The sequence below is a fragment of the Ambystoma mexicanum genome, chromosome 5q (assembly GCF_040938575.1).
Source record: "Ambystoma mexicanum isolate Mex_15411 chromosome 5q, UKY_AmexF1_1, whole genome shotgun sequence".
NCBI lineage: Eukaryota > Metazoa > Chordata > Amphibia > Caudata > Ambystomatidae > Ambystoma > Ambystoma mexicanum.
This window is the reverse complement of record NC_090933.1, coordinates 1,296,030,571-1,296,054,808: the sequence shown is the minus strand read 5'-3', so window position 1 is coordinate 1,296,054,808 and position 24,238 is coordinate 1,296,030,571. Positions and strand designations below refer to the sequence as shown.

At 46.1% G+C, this 24,238-nt stretch overlaps 1 protein-coding gene across 1 annotated transcript in view; it reads right to left on the bottom strand.

Annotated features, from left to right (window-relative positions):
- The window catches only part of LOC138498711 (testis-specific serine/threonine-protein kinase 5-like), a 616,456-nt gene that overhangs the window by 456,869 nt on the left and 135,349 nt on the right, over window positions 1–24,238 (bottom strand). The window contains exon 2 of the mRNA XM_069622355.1: window positions 7,795–7,902. Within this exon, the coding sequence (XP_069478456.1) occupies window positions 7,795–7,902 (108 nt within the window). The remainder of the gene's footprint in view (window positions 1–7,794; window positions 7,903–24,238) is intronic.

Sequence of the window (24,238 nt, the reverse complement as noted above, 5' to 3'; positions counted from 1 at the left end):
GATCTCCCTCCAAATCTCTGATTGGAGAACCGGCTCACTCGCAGAAGGTTGGAGGTAGATGAGCGCAGGTCTCGTGAGGGATAGTATTTAGGTAGGCAGTGTTGCAGGTAGGTAGGTCTCAGGCCCCAGAAAGCCTTGGAGACAATGCACAGCTTCTTGAATTTTATCCTTGCAGCCAAGGGGAGCAAGTGAAGGGATTCCAGCGCCGGAAAGATGCAGTCCCTGGGCTTGAGGCCAAGGATAAGCCTTGCAGTTCTGTTCTGGATGAGTTGCAGAGGGTGCAGGGTAGAAGAAGGGAGGTTGAGGAAGAGGCTGTTGCAATAGTCCAACCTGGAGAGAACCAGGGCTCTGGAGACAGTGAGTCTCTGGGGGAAAGTGAGGAGGTGAAGCTGATAGTTAGACTTTTTACAGATGTCTGCAGTATGGGAGGAGAAGGAGAGAGTGGAGTCAAAGATGACCCCAAGGTTTCTTGCTCCGCAGGAGGGTGCGGGTGCAGGGCCAAGGGAGGCCGGCCAGAGCAAAAGTGGGAAAGCGGGAGCAGGGGTCCCAATGCAAACAATCTCAGTCTTAGTGGTGTTGAGGCAGGGGTCGTTTGCAGCACACCAAGGCTGAATAGCGGACAGTCAGGTATGAGCGAGGAGGAGGCGGCTGAAGGTAGCCTGAAAGATAGTGTTGCGTGTTGTCCGCATAACACTGGAAGTTAGAGGTGAAAGTGGCAATCACACGTGCCAGGGCAGCCATATAGATGTTGAAGAACCAGGGGGATAGGTTAGATCCCTGGGGAACGCCCCATGTTGAGATAGCGACAGTCGAGTGAAAGGCTCTGAGTTCCACCTGGGATGGGCGGTCGGAGAGGAAGGAGGTTAACCATGCCAGAGCCTGATCTGTGATTCCCAAGGTGTCACAGAGATGTGCGATCAGTATGTCGTGGTTAACCGTGTCGAAGGCAAAGGAGAGGTCAAGGAGAATGAGGATAGAGGGGGGTGTTAAGTGTCAAGATTTGAGAGCAGGTCTTTACGGGTGTTCAGAAGAGCAGTTGCCTTGCCTCTGGATGCTCTAAAGCCAGACTGATGGTTGTGAAAGGAACCAATGGATTCAGTGTGGATGGTCAGCTGAGAGTTTCTCCAGGTGTTTGCCCAGGTAAGGAGTGATGGAGATAGGGCGGTAGTTTGCCGGAATGGAGGGGTCGGCAGAGGGTTTTTTAAGCAGAGGGTGCACAAGGGAGTGCTTCAGGGCTCCAGTGGAAAAGGAGAGAATGCATAGATCAGCCAAGGCTGGGGAGAAGGAGTCGATATTGTCTTTAATGGTTTTGGAGGGGCAGGGCTCCACCTGTTTGGATGAAGCCTTTATAGATCTGACTTGTCTGGTGACCTCATCCGGTGTGATGGTTGAAAGAGAAGAGAGGTTAAGAGGAGAGGAGCCAAGGAAGGCTGCGGTGTTGGTGTATGCTGTGGTGTGGAAGATAGGGAGGAAAGGATGTCTTGGGTTTCGAGGTGAAGTGTGCAGCCAAGGCCGAGCAAAGGCCCTGGGTGGGTGTGACAGAGGAAGAGGCTGCTGCAGGATTGGCCAGTTCCTTGCAGACTTTGACAAGTTTGGCCGTGTTGTTTGATGCCGCGGAGATGCAGGCTTAAATAAAGACTCTTTTCTTGGTGCGGATGCGGAGTCGATAATGGCGACAGGCCAGTTTGTCCGATGGTTCACACGACGCATTTAATTTCTGCTCAGCTGCCCTACACTTGCGTTTAAGGGCAGCCAGGTCGGAGTCGTACCAAGAGTTGCACTTTTTGGAAGGCTTCAGCCGGACCCTCATGACAGGGGCAAGAATGTCAAGAGTGTTGGAGATAGAGAGATTGAGGTTAGCGAGGGCTGTGTTAGGGTGCGAGTCAGCCAAAGGAGTGGGGGGAGGAAAGTAGGAGGAGGCAAACGCAGTCACTGTCACTTTTTTCATGGGTCTGGTGACTTTGAAGCCAAGTGGCTATGCCAGATGTATTGCTGCAAGAAGAGAGGAGAGCTTCAAGTGTGTTGAGAGAAGAGAGTGGTTAGTCCAGGAGAGGGAGGTAGTGAGAGGGATAGAGAGAGGGATGTCAGTAGAGATGAGGGCATCCAAGGTGTGGCCCGCGGTGTGTGCAGGGCCAGACGGAAGGATAGAAACAGCAAGAGAGTCGTAGAGGTTGCAGAAAGGACCTGAGGAGTCAGGAGAGTCCAGATGAATGTTAAGATCACCCAACAGGATGAGTTGAGAAGAGGAGAGGAGTAAGGAGGAAGCCAGGTCAGCCCATTTAGAAAGGGAAAGAGTGATCTGACCTGGTGGCCGATAGAGGGTGGCCATAATGAGAGAAGATTTTAGAGATAGTGAGAGTCTGCAGACTAGTCACTCGAAGGAGGAGTAGGCTTGAGTATGGATGATGGACACAGGTATCCATTGTGTGAAGATAAGCGCCACTCCCCCACCAGTCTTCATAGGCCTGGGTGCAGAGAGGATTTTGTAGCCTTCAGGGAGGAGTGTGTCAAAGCTTGTGACGAAACTATCCTTGAAGCAGGTCTCAGTGATGGCGAGCACATCAAGATCCAAGAGTTAGAGGAGGTTGTGAATGTCAGACGAGGGTTTGATGGCAGAGAGGGTGTTGAGAGTGGCAATGTGCAGCAGCCTGCCATGTTTGAGGGTCATCCTAGGGGAGGTCACAGGGTCCCCCCAGAGGGTGGCAAGAGGGCTGTGGGGACAGTAAGGCAGGGCAGTGGAACCTGTACAGAGGAGGAGGAAGGCACAGAAAGGCAAGCGAGCCTGGCCAGAGGCACAGGTGAAGTTAGAGAGGTGGGGATGAGCCTGTCGAAGAGAAGAAGGTTGGGTTGAGGACCCTGAACCGTGATGGTTCCATTGAGATAAACATTAATGATGACTCTTGAAATGGCGAAGAGGTCAAGGAGAACCTCCCAGCGAGTGCCACCATTAATGGGAGAAGAGGCGATAGGAGAGAGCAAGCCAACCATGTAGAGAGTCCATAGATCAGGTGCGTTAACGAAGAGGAGGATTTCAGTGATAGTCTCTCTGGCGGAAGCCGTGACATAGGTGTCTGCATTAGGAAGTCCTGGGTTGGAGCACAGTATGTCCTTCTTAAGTTTCTTCCGACCAGTTTTAGTGATAGGAGAAGGATAGGAGAAAGTGAAGCAGTTGGAGAGGATAGGAGAGATAGATATCAACATGGTTGGCTGAAGTAGAGGAGGGGAGAGACACGTACCAGGCTGAAAGCAACTGATGCATTGGTGGTAGGGGGTGGGGAGCAGTGGGTGGAACAAAGGAGGGGGGAGACAGAGGGAAGAGCACCAGCTTGTGAACAACACAAGTAACCAAAAGGCACAACTAAATTTGATATTCAGCAGGGCAGGTGAAATGCATGTAGCACAGGGTCAAACCTAAATACAATTTTTAGTAGGGCAGGTGAAATACATGCAGTGCAGGGCCAAAGCTAAATATAATGTTTTTGCAGGGCAGGTGAAATACATTCAGTTACTGGGCTATGCTAAATTCGATTTTTAAACAGGGCAGGTGAAATGCATGCAGCACAGGGCAAGACTAAATACAATTTTTTTCTAGCAGGGCAGGTGAAATACACTCAGTTACTGGGCAAAGCGTGCATAGTCGGAGTCCGGAAAGGTGAAAGTGAGAGGTCGGACAGTCCAGTGTTAAGTAAAGGATCGATGGGGTTAGTTAAAGGAACTAACTTTCAGAGAAGTTGCGGGTGGTTGATTGCTTACCGTGTTTCTGGTGGACATGGAGTTTACCACAGTCTCCCTATGCACGCTGGGGGTGGGGGCAGGAGAGAGCCCACAGACCCGACCAGGCAACGGACAGGGAGCAGACAGGGCCTTAGAAAGTGGGCCTTTGGAGGGGTGGACCGGCTAAGAGCATGCCGGTCCACCATATGTCAAGTATTGCAGGTGGCCAATGGCAGGCAAGGAGGCAGATGCTGGTGGAAGTGGGGAGCCAATCACAGATAGGAAAACGTGGCAGCCATCATTAAAGTGCCACGAGGCAGCATAGAAGGCCTCCTGATGTGGCACTGGCCTTGGTAGTGAGCTCGACAGGCAGCAAGCAGGATGTGGTTAACAAAGGACAACTTTCTACATAAAAAAGAAACAATCCGATTACCTTTTTTTTTGCTAAAAAAAGCCTCACATTTCAGCAAGCTTTTCTTTATCCATTTATTCCAGCCAATCCATTCAATTATGTTGCAAACCTGGCACTCAGAAAGTCACTGCATGGCTCAGGCTCCTGTGCAGTGGCTGTGTTTGTTACATGACTATACCATATACGGTTATAAGCTTGTTGCTTGCACAGCGCTTTATTCTACAGAAAGGCCTCCTCACATTACTGAGGTGCAGAGAGGGATTCTCTCAGCCAATGATGTAAGCTCCAGTGTGCCTAATTAAGAGCACTGAAGGAACCTTCAGTCTGAATGGCCATGTCAGTTCTATAGTAGAGATAAGTGGGTGACTGTGTTGGCATTTCAAGGTTAGGGTGCCTTTCAGTACGCAGGGTCTCTACTGAGGATATAGCCCTGAGCTTGCTGTCGAAACAGTCACTGTATCCCGCCAGCAAGCCTTTGAGGAGTCCTATGGTCGAGTGGAGACTGGGCCCCTTTTAGGTGGTTGCTGGGCTCCCCTAGGAATAATCTGCACCACTTTCTTGGGCTTCAATAGTTAGGCTAACAGGTGGGAGTAGAGTGAATTGGGAAACAGCTCATTTTACTGGACAAGATGATCTTTGCACAGAACTAAAGAATCTTCAGGCCCATACAGACCCTATTGATAACAGCCGGGATTGGTTGTATATCAGAAGTGCATCCATTTTTTCAATGCCCTGAAAATGAAATAACATTTTCTATTTCTATTTTGGCAACATTTTCGTTTTTTTCCATTATGAGGGTGTTGCACTCCATGCATCCATGCACCCCTTTGCCACTACTCCTTACCCATCCCCTTCCTTTCACTTCCCTCCTCTTTTATCTTTAGTCTTCACCATTTTCCCACCTTTCCTTCTCAGACCAGTTTCACATATCTATGGTCAGTATGGCAATCCAACACAGTGGATTACAAAATTAATATTATTAACTTTTTTCAAATTTACGAGTGCACACCCACCGGCCAGATTTTATTTAAATATGTCAAAACACTACCATAGGGGGTGATGTATCGCTCCCAAATATGGCCTTGATGGGGAGCCTCATCATTAAATTCGAATCCCTCTACATCATCCACAAGGCTGTCTGGGCCCGGGGACCACACTATCTTCAACTTTATCTTACTAAATACTCTCCTTCTAGACCACTATGTTCCTCTGGCACCAACCCTTTGTGTAAAGCGTTTTGCTAAACAGAGGGCAGGTGGTCGATCGCTTTCCTCAGCTGGCTCCCTTCTATGGAACAGCTTCCCCCTGACTCTGAGCCTTGAGCAGGATATTCTTAAATTCCGGAAGCTCCTCAAGACTTTCCTCTTTATGATATGATATATGGCATTTATAACGCGCCTATACACAAATGCTTCAAGGCGCGGGAACAGAGAGAGGACAGAGACAACAATCTTACTAGGCCAAGTGACATCGTGATCGCACAAGTGCAGGGGAGGGGGGATGGGAAAAGTGCCAGGGGAATGGGGACGGGGCAGTGCTGTACATGGGATCAAAACAGTAACAAGAAGTGCGTCGAGCAGGTGGCAGGTGCAAGAGTAAATACAGACAGCAGGTGTCCAAAGGTGCAGGTAGGGGGGCTGTAGGGTTACAGATACAGACCCAAGTGCAAGGGTTGCCGGGAGGCAGTGCTGGTTTGCAACTGGGTGGGCAGGGGCCTGAGCCTAAAATCAGAGGGTAGCCAGGTGACCAGTGCGGTATCAGACCACCTTCCCTTCCTCTGTCCTCTGCTAATCCCACACTTGCTGTGATTGGTGTCCGGGGCCCTTATGCATCCTCTTGGCCCCTGACCTCCCACACCCAATTGGCCCAGCTCCTGTCTACCCTCAGCACTTGCCTTGGCACACTCTCCGCCCTGTAAGTTCACACTTACTCCTAACGTGGCCCCAGGCTGTGTAGCACCCAACAACCCAAGCGCTTCGTCTTGACTGACCCATGAGCTCAGACTCCCCAGCACTTATGCCCTCTGCCGTCTTCCTTGCAGCACTTGCACGTTCTGAATACTCACATGGCATAGTAGATTCATCCTCTCTTCCTTTTCCCTCCACTGCTCCTATTAATTATTGTGTTTTGTAATGTATTTCATTCAATTGTTCCCTCCCCTCGCCCTGTGGGCGCTTTCAAACAGTATTTTACTTGATGTATAGGTGCCTAACAAGCAAACAATAATTAAAAGTAAATAAATTCAATTGCGCTCTTAATAGGAACGGATTGCATGCACATAAGTTCTCATTCCTGCTGACATGATGAGTTGTGGTCAGGGCCTTGGCTTGATAAATTGTCCTATCACTATTCCAGATGGATGTGCCAGTGTCATATAATACCATTACCACTAGCCCTTTAATCCTGACTTTGTACCGTGAACTGTTATCTGCTTTGATCCTCTTTCTATCAGAGAAATTAGGTATACTTCTCCATCAAGAATGTCAGGTATGTCCGATGGCGCGGACATTGCAAAGATGGTGCAGTCTCAACCATGATTTATCACTTGACTTGGGTACTATCCACTGCTTAGAATACCTTGCTGTATTTGCTTATACCCGCGGACATGTGTCATTTTATGATAGATCCTCACGTCAGTAACTAATCAGTTATTTTTCTTTCATCAGGTTTTACATTCCATGATCCTCTCTGTTATGACTACAGGCTTTTCCATATGAGTGGTTCAATATGAGTGGAACCAGCCTGAGAGAGCTGGTGGAACCTCTCCACATCCAGCATGCTGGTTAGAGATAGGACAACTTCCCTCAAGATTAACCAACATAGCTAGTTCGACCGGCTTGCACTGCATGATCAGCTCTTGAAACTACTTGACTGACTTAACCTGTGTTTGCTTGGTCAGGCACAAGGTGCTTGCAATCCCCGCTCACCTGTGAATTGAAGTGGGCGATGAGCATCAAGGCAGCAGAACTGCAATCGTTCACTCTGTTGTTGAGCAGTGTTAAGACCAGCTTGTGTTGCACATGACTGGTGCAAGGCCACAGGCAAAGGTAAAAATGGCAACTTGTAAGCTGGTAGCTGGACATAAAAGGTTACTCGCCACTTCAATTGTACACATACACAGCACACCATTTCATATTCAACAAGAGTTAATTATCACTTGCCAATGGCGATCAGCGAGTGCAAATTCTAGCCCGGCCATCCTCAATTTATTTCTCAGCATGATGCCAACAAGGATGGAGGCAACTGAGGTTGGAAAGGTGTGTGCAAGTTTAAGGGTCCCTCATGCATCGATCTTGGCAGGCTGTCATTGCCTGACTCTGCAGCCCCTTGTGCAGACATCGGCTCCAACGTAGGTCAGTGAACACACAGCTAAAACACATTATTAGTGTTCCTGTCTTTTGTATATTGTATCAACCCAGACACACATTGCAATATGGGCTATGACTGGACACACAAACACACTAAACAGTGACTGAGTCAGAGTGCCGGCCCTTGCCCTGTTCATCCGCTCCAACATTGCATGTGTGTGCAGGCGTGGGATACATGCTTGTGGCCCGTCTAGAACTGGTCCCATTTTACAACATTAAAATTCACTTAGCTTGCAGGTGCTCTATATTCTACAGCCCACGTCCCCTGGCCTCCCCTCTTTAATGTATGAGCAGACTCACCACATTCACGTGTTTGTATGTTGCGTTGAGCGAGAAGATTTCTCTTGGAAGAAACTTCTTGTGATATTCCGGTGGAGCCTGACTGGTTGCTACCATCTTTATTGCTACCTGTGAAAAAACAACAATGCCGGGCGATGCAATAAGAAATAAACCAGGTGGTTACAAGCCGATGCATGAAGCCAAGCAGCCACAAACAGATGCAGTGTGACATCAGGATATAGACACAGGCAGATACAGAGAGAAGGAAAGAGGCACTCAAACAGTGGTCAGGCAGATACAATCATAGAAGTAGATTAGGGGATGTGCTATTGTAACCAGGCAGGTACACAGAAAGGCAAAGTTTAGTTTAGTTCATTGAATTCATATAGGGCAATCAGCACAGAGCTGTACATATCAAACACGATACAAATCATATTTCTTAGTTTACAATGAAGGTATATTACAAGATCAATAAAGATTAAGAAGAAGCAGACGAGGCTGCTCCATAAGTGGGAAAGATGGCCAGAGAAGGGGAAGCATAGACGTGGAGAGGCAAAGAATTCAAATGTTTAGGTGCGAGTAAAGCGAAAGAACTGAAACCAAATTGCGCAAAAGGGCGATGATGAACAGATAAAACAAACTGAGAACGCTTAGCTAAGACAACGTGGAGGAGAGTATAAAGTAATCAAGGACGAAAGTTAAGAAGGAGCTCGACCGTAAACATATTTAAAAACTATTCAAACGAAATGAAAAGGCAGAAGAGAGCAAAACAAAAACCAACAAATGGATGAATGAAGAAGCTGTTAAAAACAGTGGTGATAAATGAAAAAGAAGACAATTAGAAGGGTTGAAGATAGAGCAGAGTGGGAACAGAGCCTATAACAGAAAAGCAACAAGAGCAGAACAGTAATCAAGTTGTGAGAAAATAAGGAGGTGATCAGATGCTTGCTGGTGTGGAAAGGGTTGTATTTGATAAATATTGTGAATTTAGAAGTGGCCTGTATGTGCAATATGGGAGAAATGAAGTAAACAAGAAAGAGAAAGTTCAAAGATGACTCCAAGATTACGAGATGACGTTGATAAGGATTAGCTAATTGGGAGGAAATAACACAGACAGAGGGTGGAGAAAGAGAGGGAGAAGGAGAAAAAGCAGGAACAACTGAAGGAGAAGGACTGAGATGAAGAGAGAGTAAGCATTCATGATTGGATATCAGCGAAAAAGGATGAAAGGGTAGAACGAAGAGACCCAGAAAAAGAGGAGAAGATTTGGGAATCATCAGCATAGAAGAAATTATATCAAAAAGAGATGTAGTATGAAGCAAAAAGATTAAAGGAACAGTACCTTTAGGAACACCATAGTTGAGAAATTAACCTGCCCAAGATAAAAAGTAAGTCTAGCCAGAAAGATAGGTACAGAAACCAGTGAAATACAGTACCAGGGAGCCCTAAAGAAGAAAGTGCACATACAGATATAGAGTGATCCACCATGGCGAAAGTAGCATGTAGATTCTAACAAGTAGGGATGAATTATTGACCAGAAGAGAAAAGAAGAGAGATTCTGTAACATGAAGAAGAGCAGTTGCATTGCAGTGAAAAGGTCAGAAACCCGATGGAAACAACGGGAAGAAGAAATTTAGAGGCAAGAAAAGTTGTGAATAAACTACATGTTCCAGAATTTTAGAAAGAAATTCCAGAAGAGATATGGCAGAAATTAAACATAAACAGACAGTACAAGAGAGGAGTTCATAAGAATATGCATATTAGTAGCATGCTTATGAACCAAAGGGAAGACACCAGACAAAAGAGAGAAGAGACCGGAGCAGGTTTAGAGAGACAGACAGAATCAGAGGCACTTACAGGGAGCCAATCAGACGCAGGGAGCCAGCCAGCTATAAGGTGTTAAGTATACATACGGAAACCAGGTAGATACCTGGAGCTTGGAAGACACAGGGAGAGTGTGAATTAGAGAAGACAGAGCAGAAACTGAGAAAGTTGAAACAAAACAGAAATATATGCAGTCATTATCTGTGTGATATGTTTCTGGTGACCTTACCATTATGATCTCTGCAACCACACATCGAAACTGCCCCAGATCTAAAGGCTGCTGTCTAAAGTGCTATATTTACAGCAGGTACCTGGTTCTAAAGGGCTCTTTCTGCAGTTTCATATTTATATCCCACATCTGAATCCAAAGATCCCTTTCTACAGTGCAATATTTACATTCAATACCTGGATCCAAAGGCACCATTATACAGTTGCATATTTATATCGAACACCTGGATCGAAAATCTCTTACTTTGGTAATGCATTTACATCAGCAATTGGATCTAAAGTGCCTGTAATAAAGTGGACCCAAAGCCAGTTGAAGTGTGGACAAGGTTTATTGCACGGTAAGTTACAAGTTGGACTCGTAAGGGCCCATCCGCCTTACAGTTAGTTCACCAGGCTGAAACACTGGCACCCTCCTCTGCTCTCACCGTACAACTGTCAAAGGACACAGGAGGCGTCTGTCCAGCGAGTGCGAAGAACTGCACAAGTACGTCAACCCGGGCAGTGCAAGGACTTGGACCAGCACAGATTTCACCCCACCCACTGTCCCTTTTAATCAAACCACCCAACACTGCACAAACATTGAGGATCTCCATCTTGTGTTGGCTAGAGTTTCTGCCCCTCTGTTGTTACTCGCTTTGTCCAATGGACTTTGTCGAGTTAGCACTAGAAATACTATCAATATTGCACTCACCATTGGTTACCACCTCCCAAATTAGGAATAATTATACCATTCACCCCTTGTCTGACACGGTTTGGGTTAGTAATTGGAATACATTCAACATCCTTCTCATGCTCATTACACCTTGCAGGATTAACAGCACATTCTCTCCCGTGACACCTCACTAACTGGCTTTGACTCAATTTTCTGCCATCTTCAAGGAGTACTACAGTCCCCATTACCTTACACACTTTTCTCTTTGGGAAAAGGCGATGACTACCACCCCTGTTTAACCTGATGTTTCTGATCCTGACAAAGAGCTCCTATTTTACGTTTTTCTCTACAGATGTTCCTCATTTTTTCAAACCAGCGTTTACACCTGGTTTGGCCATTCCCTACTCTTCTGCAATCTCCACTCACAGGCCTCATTATACGCAACCACTCAGGGGCGAACTCATATACTGGTTTCCTACCTCTCAAGACAATACGTGGCTGCACCCCCGTGCTTGAATGTGGTGTGGGCGCTAAGTCCAGATCATGTCCCTCATAAGATCTCCTGCCTTCAGGTCTGATATGTGAACTAACTGAAGGGTCCCCTTGATGACCCTATTGAACCTCACTATCATTCTGATTTGTCTAGGACAGTACACCAGAGTGGTTTCTTGCTTCACCCCTGTTGTCTCCATCAACTCCTTGAATCCCGCTGATCTGATTTGCAATCCATTATCTGTGAGAAGTGTAGATGGGTTCCCTCTGCCTTTTTTTGTAACAAGTTGGGACCAGACAAACATAGCCATTCGGAGTGATAATCCATTAGGGTGAAAATGAATTTGCTATCAAGGGGCATGCCCACAATGGGTCCAACAATATGAAGTGCAAGGGACTGTGGGAATTTGAAATAGTTGAAGGGGAACTACTCTGTGTATATCCGTTTTATCACTTTCAGCACAGAGTAAACACCATTACATTGCTTCCTCTATTTCGGCATCCATCTTCAGCCACGAGTACAACTTCTGTACACATTGCATGGTTAAACTTCTCCCAAGGTGCCCTTGGTGAGCAGTTTGTTTAATTTGGGGATGCGTTCCCTTCAGATGTATCACCTTCTCTCCTCTGAATATTATATCTCATTCAACCCACAATTCTAGGTGTATTTGGTGGAATTGCACACTAACCTCCCCTTGCTGAGTAAACTAACCAGTGGTAATGTGTTTGTGAACCATCTGGAATTCTTCATCTTCTTCATCGTCCTTTCGCCGTGTACACCTGTCAATGGTGGATCCAATAGTTACTTGGGATACTGCTGCCCATGAATCTTCTACGGGATCGTTATCATTAAGGGAAAACAAGATAGCAGTCTGCATCTAAATGTTTTAATCATGGGGGGTAACTCATTTTTAAATTTAATTCTTGCAGTGCTAAGGCCCACCTTTTAATTCTGAGGGGATTCAAACTGATAAAGCGAAGATGAGGGGTTTGTGGTCTGTATGAATTGTGAACAGAATTCCCCAAAGACATTTTTTTAAATGGGTTGTGACTAATTAGATTCTACCCAGCAGAAGTACAAGGATGAGTAGAGGCTAAAATGCCCACTCAGACCTCACACTGCTATAAACCAAGAGCCAACACAATCATAAAAGGTAAAACTGGCACAGTTAAGAGATATACCTCCTTCACCTTTTGTGGTAACGTGGGCCAAGGGAAGGCTATACTCTCAAGAGAGGTGTAAATGTGATTGAGTAGCGACCTAAACAGCAAAGCATATGAGTCCAAAATAAAGAGAATGTTCAATCAAGGTTCTATGAAAAATACATACATGTTTTTTTTGTTGCAATTACATGTTTTATTTTCAAGACAAATTATACAAACGTGACAAATATCATTAATAGTCATAAAAATACAAACCTAAATGATCCTGGCATATAATTAACATTGTACGCAATAATTAAATCTATAACTGAAAGAATTCAAGAAGAAAGTAAAACAGAATAGAAGGAAGAAAGGAAGCCTGAAATCGAGAAAGGAAAGAGAACCATAGAACAATTTTATCAGCCAATGTAACCAACAAATCCAAAATCAGAAAATAACAATCATCAAACTTTGAAAATAAATAATATAGCAATAATATTGAATCATGCAAAGCTATTCAACTCAAACTTAACACAGATACAACTCACTCTTTAAGCCTAATAATTATCTACAGACCCCCAAGAGAAACCCCTCTTTTTGAGGAACAATTGCTAGCTCTCATAGGAAGTATATGTAAAACTAATACTGCGGCTGTTATTTTAGGAGATTTCAACCTATGGGCAAATAACCTTCAAGAAGTCCAATCTCTTCTTCAGACACTCTCCTCCGTAGGATTTGTACAGTCAGTGGATAAACCAACCCACAAAGCTGGAAACACTCTTGATTGGATACTTACTAGGAGTATCACACCTAGTGTAACTAATATAGATCCGTGCCCTTGGTCCGACCACCTCCTGGTACATTTTGCACTAGCATTAAAATTTTATCCTATCCCGAAAAAAACTAGTAGTATAAGTGAATCACGTAATATAAAAAATATGACAGCTGAGACATTTAAATCTACCATACAGCCCATGTTACCCCCCTGGGAGGTAACTTATCTTTGGAAGATTTTACTACTGCCTTTAGAAACGCAACTAACAAGGCGTTTGATATTCTTGCCCCCCTCCGACAGGAAAAAAGGAAGAAGAAGCAAGGCTTCAAACTTCAACTCACCCCCGATATAATCACTGCTAGGAAAAACAAACGGAAATGTGAACGCCAGTGGCGCAACCACCCATCCCCTCCGCCCTACTGACCTATCAAGTCGCAGCGAGAGAATACAAACGTCTTGTGCTTGAGGCCAAACAACTGTCTCTTAATGACAGAATTGAAAAAGCTGCAATAAAATCTAAAGAACTCTTTACAGTCCTTAACAAATTCAAAAATCCCAACACCGAATATAGGATCACTATAAACAATGAATGGTGTCAAAACATACTTGATAGCTTTACTCATAAAACTGAACTCCATCAAGGACATATTAGGGATAAAATTGAGTCTCAGTATTTAACTGAATCATCACTACCATCTCTGCCAGAACTTCTGCATCACGATATAACACCTTTTTCCTTTACTAGCATGACAGAATCAGAGGTCCTAGTGATTATTGAGGGCCTAAAACCTACATCATATAAAGGAGATATCTTTCCCACCCCACTTTTTAAGGAATTTGCCAACTCTCTTACCCCATGGATAACAGAACTTGTCAACCGCTCTTTTCAGGAAGCTGTTGTTCCTGTTAGCATAAAGGAGGCATGGATCACCCCCTTACTTAAAAAGGACAATCTTGATCCTCTGCTACCTGAGAACTATCGTCCCATCACAAATGTTCCCTTTATACTTAAAATATTGGATAAAATAGCCTATATCCAGCTGGAGAAAGTTGTCGAAAATAATAACATTCTTGCAAGGGAACAGTCTGGTTTTAGAGCCAACCATGGAACAGAGACGGCGCTATTAGACCTTAAGGCCAATATAACAGAGATACTAGAGGAGGGTAATTCTGCTTTACTGCTTCTGCTGGATCTCTCCTCTGCGTTCGACTTGGTCGACCATGAATTACTAGCTGAAAGACTCCAAAAAACCGGCCTATACTCTCCTGAAGCGGTACGATGGCTAAAATCTTTTCTGGGTCCTAGGAATGCGTGTGTCGTGAAGGGATCTTTTAAATCCCAAACAATTCCTCTGATATGTGATGTCCCTCAGGGATCCTGCTTATCCCCATTACTTTTTAATATCTACATCAAATGCCTATGTGATTTGCTGAAATCAATGGGCATACAATTTGCTAACTACGCCGACGACTAAACAAGGTCTACAAGGATGATTTGGCTTCTGTAAATGAAATTTATGATACCATTCAAAAATGGATGGCTCTTAACTCTCTTGCAATCAATGATAAAAAAACAGAGTTGCTGGTCATCAGTACACCTTTTAGGCATAAAAACATGGACCCAGACTATACAGCCTTCGTAATTGGCGGTAACAACATTCATGTATCAGATTCTGTAAAAAGGCTGGGAGTATACTTTGATACCTATCTTACATTTCAGAAGCACGTATCCTACATCAAGTCATCTTGCAGCTTTTTTACACATCTCTTATTGCAAATAAGACCATATCTGTCCGAAGTTAATAGAGCATCCATTGCAGCAGCCATAGTTAATACCAAGCTAGACTACTGCAACAGCCTCTTGATAGGCACCTCAAAAAGAAACATTAGGAGTCTCCAAACTATACAGAACGGAGCTGTTCGAGCTGTACGTGGCCTAAGTCGCCAAACTCACATTTCAGAGCATCGAAAAAAGTTACATTGGCTCTCTATTGAGCAGCGGCTTAAATTCAAAGGACTAGTTATAGTTTTTAAATGTCTCTCAGGTAAAGCCCCGGATTACCTAAAGACCAGGCTACAGACAGCGACTCCTAAACGTATGCTACGCTCAAACAGTCTTTTGCTATTGGCACAACCACGTACCCTTTTGAAGAAAGTGGGTGAAGCAAGCTTTGGGTCCTGGGGCCTCAAGAACTGGAACATAATCCCTCTTCATCTCAAACAGTCCACCACACTGCAACAATTCAAAAAATGTCTTAAAACCTTTCTTTTTGATGTTTAATCTCCATTGGATCCCTTAAGATCACTGGTTACCTCTCAGGACATGTTAGTCGCCATCGCGGCTACTTCTCTTCCCTCCCTTCAATTTATGTTATATGTCTGTCATGTTATGTAAGCGCCCTAAGACTTTCGGGTGAGTGATTGCGCTATATAAGAAACTTTTTAGTTAGTAAGTTAGTATATTAATCAGATTCAGAGACACTTCATCCTGTATAAGGGTTTTGAATTTAACCGTAAACCTCAAGGAACCTGTTCCAAATGTCCCAGAATTTCTCAATATCACCCGCTTTCTTGTACATGGCTTTCTCATAGGTTGAAATAGTTAAAAGCTTGTCCACCCATTCATTGATGTTAAAGGAGTTGTTTGACTTCCATGATCTCAATATGATCCTCTTAGCAACCATACTGGCACGAGGTAGCCAAGTCATCTGCCCAAAAGAGATGTCATCTATCACTGATATGTCCCCTAGAATCAATGAGGTGGCTGAGAGGGGGATCGTACAGCGCAAAACCAGCCCCAACCTCTCACATACACACTCCCAGAATTTCTTCGTTTTAGGGCAAAACCAGATCAGATTACTGAGGGATCCTCTTGCACCCTTGCACTTCCAACAGAGTTCATTGTCCATGAGTTGCCTCTTAAATAACCTAACAGGTGTCCAGTAGGATCTAAAGAGCGGTTTTGTTTGTGATGCTCTAAGACCCCAATCCAGACTCACCAACTGGGTATTCTCACAGCAGCGCTGCCAACAGATACAATCAATTTCTTCTCCTAACTCATCCGCCCAGATTACTGGCAGACTTGAATCTGCTTTCCGGAATGATTTTAAGTATCCGTACATCGTAGCAGCCGGATGAGTAGCGCTCCCACATGACTGTAGTGTAGACCAGGCAATATTTTGATTCAGAAAATCAGGCCCACCAAGGCAAGCAGTAACAACAGCCTTCAGTTTCCTGTACTCAGCAAATGAACAATCAGCCATATTGTGAGTTCGACTCAGCTGGGTGTACGGGATCCAATTTCCTCTGTCTATCAGATCACGGAAATAGTTTATTCCCGCCAAGAACTATTCTGGCCAGAAGAAAACTTTCCCTTGACTTTTCAAGGCCGGATTGAACCAAATGGTGGCCTCCATGTGCAAGTAGGAATCCGCATTCACACGTTTAGAGATGTCACACCAGCAATCTTGTAGAAAACTGGTCAAAGGATTTGCTCCCCTCAATTTATTTTTCTTAGATGTTAGCAATGCTCTGGGATGTCACTGGGATACAGCACCACACTCCCACATCACACATTGCGAACACTCCTCATTTGATTCAATAAAATATACATATATGTTAATAAAACACACAATCGTCAAAAAACAAAATAGACAGGCACTACACAAATCCCACCCCTGAGAAAAGAGCAGAGAATAAGCAAAGATAGCACAATGCAGAACTCTGGGTAATGAATCAGGGGTGTAATGTAAGTGAAAACCATGTTCTTGTAAAAGGATATGTTTCCTGAAGATAAGGGATTTAGTGACTTAACCAGTCTCTAGGACCCATTCGTCACAAAGGGGGCAGTTAAGAGTCAGTAGTATCTTCTTAGGTTACTTGGCAGTTCAACAGCAATGAACCAGGCTTTTGGGTGCTCTTCCAGCAGTTCAATTTGGGTACGACTGGATCAGCGGCCTTGTTCCAGAGGTGGACCAGGCATTGAGCTGGGGTCAACCTCAAGTTTGTTGCAGTTGGAAGAAGTGCGGCTCGAGAGGGCCAACAGCGTTGGTTCGGTAATTAAGCGGCTGATGACTATTCGCGGTTCGATTTGAACGGATCAAAGCTACTTTGAAGAGGCAGTTCAAAGATGGCGGGTGCAATGAGGTGCTTCAGGTTAGAGTAAGGGCAACGATGCGCTTGGCATTGTGCAATGGTGTACTGGTTCGAGTATGCAGTTCAGCGGTTTGGGAGCAGCAGCCATGTTGTTCTAGGTGGGTGGTGGTGTCGAGCTGGGTTCAAACAGGGGCGATTAGCACCTAAGCCTATGTTATTGGCATGTAGGTTCTAGTGGATTGTACATGCCCAGGGAGCCTAAGCAATTTGTTGTTTGATGTCATTGAAAGCCTCCGCGTGTTTGTTTGAAGTTCTGTCGGGGGGGTGACGTTTGAAGAGAAATTCATATAAAATTCAGCCAACCCTAAAAAAGCTCTAGCCTGTCTTTGTCTTGAAGTGTTGGTGGATCATTTACGGCTGTTACTAAATCTGGTTTGCGTCAAATGCCTTTGTCATTAATTACGTGCCCAAGGTACGTCACTCCTAATACTTTAAAGAGGCACTTTTCCCTTTTGAGAGTGAGCCCTGCATCCTTTTTCTTTAATTAAACTTTGTTGACATTTTCAAGAACAAAAACAGTACACCATATGACCAAATGAAAGAACATAAGACAAGCCTTAAAGAACAACTTGGCAATGGCCTCCCATATCATCCCCCCTGCCTCTGAACATATTAACTCATCATCTCACCCAGCCAAGCAGGGAATATTAAGGTCCGTCTCGTCGAGGGCACATTAGTACCAGATTTTCTTCCAAACTCCTTTACCGTAAATCGTCTTCGCCTTTGCACACTGTATGCTGCCATCCTCCTCCCATATTCACCACATTATCCCCAGTGCCTTTCCAGGCCCCCAGTCCCCTAGTATTTGGTTACTTGCCTCGAAAATCAGCCCACTCCGACTCGAGATTCCCTCCTTTCTCGTGTATCGCAGGTGTGATCCTTTCCATCACATAAATGTTCCTACCCACGTTTATCCATTCCTTCCTGCATGGGAGAAATAGTCTCTTCCAGTGCATCGCTAAGCATGCTCTTCCCGCTCACAACAGAGAATGAAGCAAATGCTGGAGATTTATATATTCCCCTTTGCTACCTTCCAGGCCTAACAGCACCAGTAATGGTGACTTTTCTCTGAGTTCCATCCAACTCCTTGATCCACCCGAGAACCTCATCTCAGTAAACTTGGACCCTGTCACAACCCCACCACATATGCCAGTGGTCGGCCTGCTCCCCGCATCCATGCCAGCAAAGGGGGCTCAAATCCGGGAACATCCTCGAAAGACGGACCGAGTCATACTACCATCTATGCAGCAGTTTAATCGCATGAAGCTTATACTGGCATGCTATTGAAACCCTGAAGGTCCTACTGCACATTCTATGCCATAGCACGTCATCTAGTTCCAGACTTAAGTCCCTCTACCACCTGGTCCGGAGCCTCAGTCGTTCCCCTATCTACTTCCACCAGGCTGCCGTACAAGGAGGAAATTAGACCTTTCATTTCCAAACTCGAGTCCAGGACCTTTTCCAAGGGGTTAACCTTCTTTCCACCATTCCCCTCCATTGTTTGACCGTAAGTACCCCTTTCAACTGCAAGTATGAGAACACAGATAATTCTCCTATTCCCAGTTCCTTCTCATAATCCACTAATGAGATGAACTGACCCTCCCTCCACAGCTGGCCCACCCGTGTCAGCCCCGCCTCAAGCCAGGTCTGAAATCTCTCTGAATTCGGGATCTGTTCCCTCACCCGCGAGGCCCACAAGTGATTTAGCAGAGATGGGCAAGTCGTGACACCCTTCATATCTGGGCCCTTCCACCATATATTCCAAATAACCCCCAAGATGGGGTGTACCCTCACCCTCTTTGGGAGTCGGTCCCTCTGCACCCATACCTATTCCTCAACCGTCGCCGGTCTCAGAAGGACGTTGACAAGGCCCACCAACTGACAGTGCCCTATTTCCTGTAGATGCGGGACCAGGACTCTAAGTTGCTTCTCCTTATAGTACAGGTAGATATCAGGGAAGCCCACACCACCCCTTTCCTTTGGGAGCACCTGGACCTTGTACGACACCCTTGCCTTTTTCCCCTGCTATAGGAACCTCAGGAGTCGTGTCTTAACCTTGCGAAACATGGTGTCTCGGACATGAATAGGAAGCATCTGAAATAGATACAGGATTATAGGGAGAAAGTTCATCTTAATAGAATTCAGCCGCCCCAGCCATGACATTGGCAATTTGCCCCATTTCTCCAGATCATTAAATAGCTTCACCAAAAGAGGGAGAAGTTCCGTTTGTATAAGTCCCCTATGTCCTTTGTCACCTTTCTACCCAGGTATTGCAGCTGCTCCTTTTCAAACCCTCATTCCCAGACTGGCCAGATTCTGACTATCCTCCACCCCCATCTGGTGCAACAGAAACAAAATGGATTTCCTGGTATTTATTTTAAAACCTGAGAGGGCCCCGTATCACTGGACAATCACAACCACTGCCGGGACCGCAGCCATAGGATTCCTAAGATGTAGGAGAATGTCACTGGCGAACATGCGCAGTTTATATTCTGTCCCTCCCACAGACAACATACCTTCCACCCGGGGTTTATCCCATAGAGTCTGAGCCAGCGGTTCCAGGGAGAGAGCAAACATAGTCGGCAAGAGGAGGCAACCCTGTCTCGTGCCTCGACCCAACTCAAACCCTCGTGAAAACTTACCATTAGCGGAGACACTAGCTACCGGGTCCGAGTACCGAGCCAGGAATCCTTGCAGAAACCTGGGACCAAATCCAAAGTTAGTCAGAGTTGCCTTCATGAAATTCCAATCATCTCTGTCAAAGGCTTTTTCTGCATCAACAGATAGAAGCGTGGGGTTCTCCTTGTCCTACATCCCACTTGGTCTAAGTACACCAGCCGAGGTATATGTGGGTCTAGTCTTGATGCCAGGACCCAAGCAAATATTTATGCATCGACATGGAGGAGAGAAATTGGACGGTATGAACCACAGGCCTGTGGGTTCCGACTCTCTTTATGTATCACGGAGAAAAGGGCCTGCACAAAGGTTTTCCGCACTTTATCAGTTTCCAAAATAACATTAAATAGTTTGTCCAGGTGGGGGTTCAAGACAGTAGCAAACGTCTTATAAAAAGACACTGTGTACCCATCCTCCCCTGGGCACCTTTCCCAATTGCATATGATGGATTGCCAGCGAGATCTCCTCACTTGTAATGGGGGTGTCCATACCCTCAGCCTCTTCAGGGGACAGCCTTGGTAACGACAGACCTCCCTGGTAGGCTCACATCCCTTCCCCTTCTGGTCGGTCCTCCCCCTTATATAGGTCTTCGTAAAAGTCTGCAAAGGTCTCAACCACCCCTTTCGTTGATGGTCCAAGAACGTTCCCGGGGCCCCCCACCCCCGATATCCATCTGTCAGCCTGCTGTCTGCGTAATCGCGCTGTCAGCAAAGTGTCAGCCGTATTCCTTTTTTCATAGTATTTTTGCTTCAGAAATGGAAGCTTTCGGATTGTCTTGCCATCTTCCAACAGCCTGAGCTCCTCCCTCTTGCCCCTGGCGTCCATTATCAGTTCCCTTACCCCCACTTCCGTCTCCTGTACCTGCCTCTCCAATGTCCCTATCTCCTTCCGCAGCTTGTTTTCCAGCAAGGTCCTCTCTCTCTTCCTACGTGCTCCCTCCCTGACCAGCATGCCCCTTCATGTCACCATGTCCGCATCCCAGACCGTACCCTGGTCCATCTCCCCTGTGTCATTCAAAGCAAAGTACCCCTGTATCGTCCCCTCCAACTTCACACAAAAAACGGGGTCCCTCCACAAAGACTTGTTACACTTCCAAACTGAGTTGCGGGGGGGCAAGATCAGCCCAGGACAAGTCCAATGATACCATGTCATGATCTGACCACAAGACCAGATGGATCTCTGCTCCCAAAGCCGGCACCAGAAGTTCCCTCGGAATACTAAGGTAGTCTATGTGAGTATAGGACCCATTGGGCGCAGAGTAAAAAGTGAACCCCCTTTGCTGGGGTTGAAAGACGTGCAACCTCACACAATCCATGTGAATCCAAACACCCCTGCAGCCCATCTCCGGCCGACGAGGGGGTTCCGGTCCCACTATGCCCCATTGCCCTTCTATCTAGCTGCATGTTTGCCCACATATTGAGATCTGCACCCACCACCAAGTGTCCTGCCCCTTCATTCAAGACCCTCGCCAACATGGAGAAAAAGCAGTTGGCCCTGATTGGGGGCATATAGTGTCATGAAGGTTATCCGGGTCCCCTTCTTGAGACCAGTCACTAGCAGAGTCCTCCCTGCATCACACCTCCAGACTTTCTCTACTTCCAATTTCAGTCTCTTGTGTATCAAAATACCCACTCCCCCTTTTCATGCCGTCCCCAACCCCCAATATGCCGGTCCCAAGAGACCATATGGCATCTTCCTCTCCTCGCCCCGTGAGCCCTGCATCCTTTAAGGAGTTGAGGACCTATTTCATACACCGAACATGTTGGGCTTGGTCGCCTTGGAAACAATTGACATTGGGGTTCCCTCGAAATTGCTTCCCCATAATTCTTTGAACAACTGCATTCGCTGATGCCAAGTCTAACGGCATGCATTTGAATCGATAAGCTCCAAAAGGGGAAGTAAATGACATGAGGTGTTTCGATTCTTTATGAAGTTGAATTTGATGGTAGGCATTCAATAGATTTAAGGTGGAAAATCACCTAGCCCCTTCTAAGAGCATTTTCTTTTCTTTTTTAAACGAGCTCTAATTGATTTTAACTTACACACAAGATATACATTCAATGAAACAGTCTTGTAGATTGTCCACAGTAAACAAGCAAGCCATCTTAAAACCCTTTACCCAAACTGACCCACCCCTCCCTCCCTGACCCCCCCAAATCACCCCGCGTACTAGCCTGTAACTTGTATTAACGTTTCATTGAGCGCAGGTTGCCAACAGTATCCATCATATCCATAGTGTTTATGGGGGTATATCCTCCTGGGGTGCTGCTGTGGCTACCAGAGCAAAAAGACTTTGCAGCAGGGCCATCCATGCCACCACTTCTTCACCTGCGGCCGATAGGTCAAAGTGCCCCGCCCACTCCAAGCCTCTGTCTCAGCCTGTGCCCATTTCTTCAAATCTTGCCACTAATCCTCTATATTAGGACCCCTCGGGGCTTTCCATGCCATTGCAATTCTGCGTTTGGCTAGTATATACGCCAGATCTTTCATCTTATAAATGTGCTTCGCACGTTTGGGACATGAGAAACGAACCAGTAGACATGCTCTGGGGGAAAGTACATCCAATATCAACCCTCCCCGGAACATTCTGGCTGCTACCTCTTCCCAATATTTCTGCATTGTGGGGCATGCCCAGAACATGTGTAGCATACCCGCCTCCTCAGTATTGCACCTTGGGCAGCGTTGCACTCCCGCACAAGGGAAGCGTGAAATTCTCAAGGGGGTCATGTATGCCCTATGCATCACAAACAGCTGAATCAGCTGTAATCTAGCGTTCCTGGACACTCTCTTGTGATATCCCAGAATTTCCTTCCAATGTGTGTCTGAGAAAGGGATCCCAAGGTCTTCCTCTCACTTGCATCTCACTACTAATATTGTGGGGGGGTCCTCCCGTTAGCAATAAGTCATACATCCTGGATACGGTGTGTCCTCCCTCTGAGATGTCGTATAGGATGTCTACTATTGAGTACTTTTCCATTAACTCACCAAATGTGAACCAACGGTCTATGATCTCCCTCTTAATAATGCAGTGTATTAAATATTGGCCGCGGTGCAGACCGGTGTGTTCAACTAACTCACTAAAGGGCATGAAAGACGTGTCCTGTAGTAGATCCCCTATTGTGGCAATACCACTGTGCTCCAAATCCCTGATCGCTCTTGTGTAGAGGTCGATAGTACTGATATCAAGGGAATCTGTGCTTAGATCAGGTCTGTAAGTCCTATCTGTTTGATTACCCAGTCCAACACTTGCACCCCTAAAGACACTATTGGTGACCTATGGTGAGCACAAGGCCTCTTAGTCCATAGCAACTCCCTTAAGTAGAAGTGTGATTCGGTACGCCGGAGCATCTGTGTGTCTGGGGTCATCCACCAACCAGTCCACCACGAATTGCAGCTGTCCCGCTAAGTAATACAACTCAAAGTGTGGGACCCTGATTCCGCCTTCCTCATGCGTAGGGAGTACAGCGCTATCCTGTACCTACCATGTTGCCACATAAATCCACTGCATACAGAGTCTAACGTCTTGAAGAAGGCCTTGGGAATGTAACATGGGACGTTTACAAAATAATGCAAAAGCCTAGGCAAGAAGACCATTTTCAGAAGAGCCGCTCTACCCATTACTGATAGGGGCAGTTTATTCCAGAACCTCATAGAGTTCTTGATACCTGCCAGGGTGTTGTTGACATGTTCTGACTCTGGGTCACAGTATATATCGACTCCCAGGTCTAAACGTGTCCACCGTCCACTGCAGTGACAAAACCGGGAGCGAGTTCCACCCCTTTTTGGATAAACTTGCTAACGGGAACAGGAAACACTTATTTATGCTGATTGTTATCCCCGATAATACCTCAAACAGCGCCAGAGCTTCCATGAACAGCTGTAAGTTGTCCTCTGGGTTTTAAATATATAATAATGTGTCATCAGCGTACATTGATATTAGGTGGCTTACGCCATCTATAACTATGCCCGCTGGGGGGCGTGGCTACATGGTCACGTAGCAAGACGAGGTCCCGAGGAGCTCCTGCCGATCCGTTTCTAATCCGTGAATATATACATGCCCGGAGGCAGTTGTGACAAGGAAACTGGTACCCACAGGAACATAAAAGTGTCGGGCACACAGCAGTTGGTATCCTGGGGAGGATAAGAGCACGGTCAGTGAACTGCGGGCCAAAGAAGATCTGAACATTTGGTGAGGGAGGAAAAGAAAATGGCGGCCGCCGGGGAACAAAGGAACGCTCCGTGAGAAGGCTGGAAGCCGTAGGAGAAGCAAACAAAGCACCGCGCTGCAGCCCAAATGAAGGCAGACCCTGGCCACCAATCGAAGAGGAGCCAGCTCAGGAGAAGGCACTAACGGCTGCCTGTGTCCGCCTGTCACAGAGGAGGACGCACTAATGAGAAAAAGTGCTTCGCCGACAGCCGTAGGGAAGCCCGGCTGTTCGCGAAGAGCATATATTGCTGGCCCCGGAGAGGAAGGACGCCAGGGATCACGGCGTGTGCCACCCCGACGTTGAAGGAGCGGA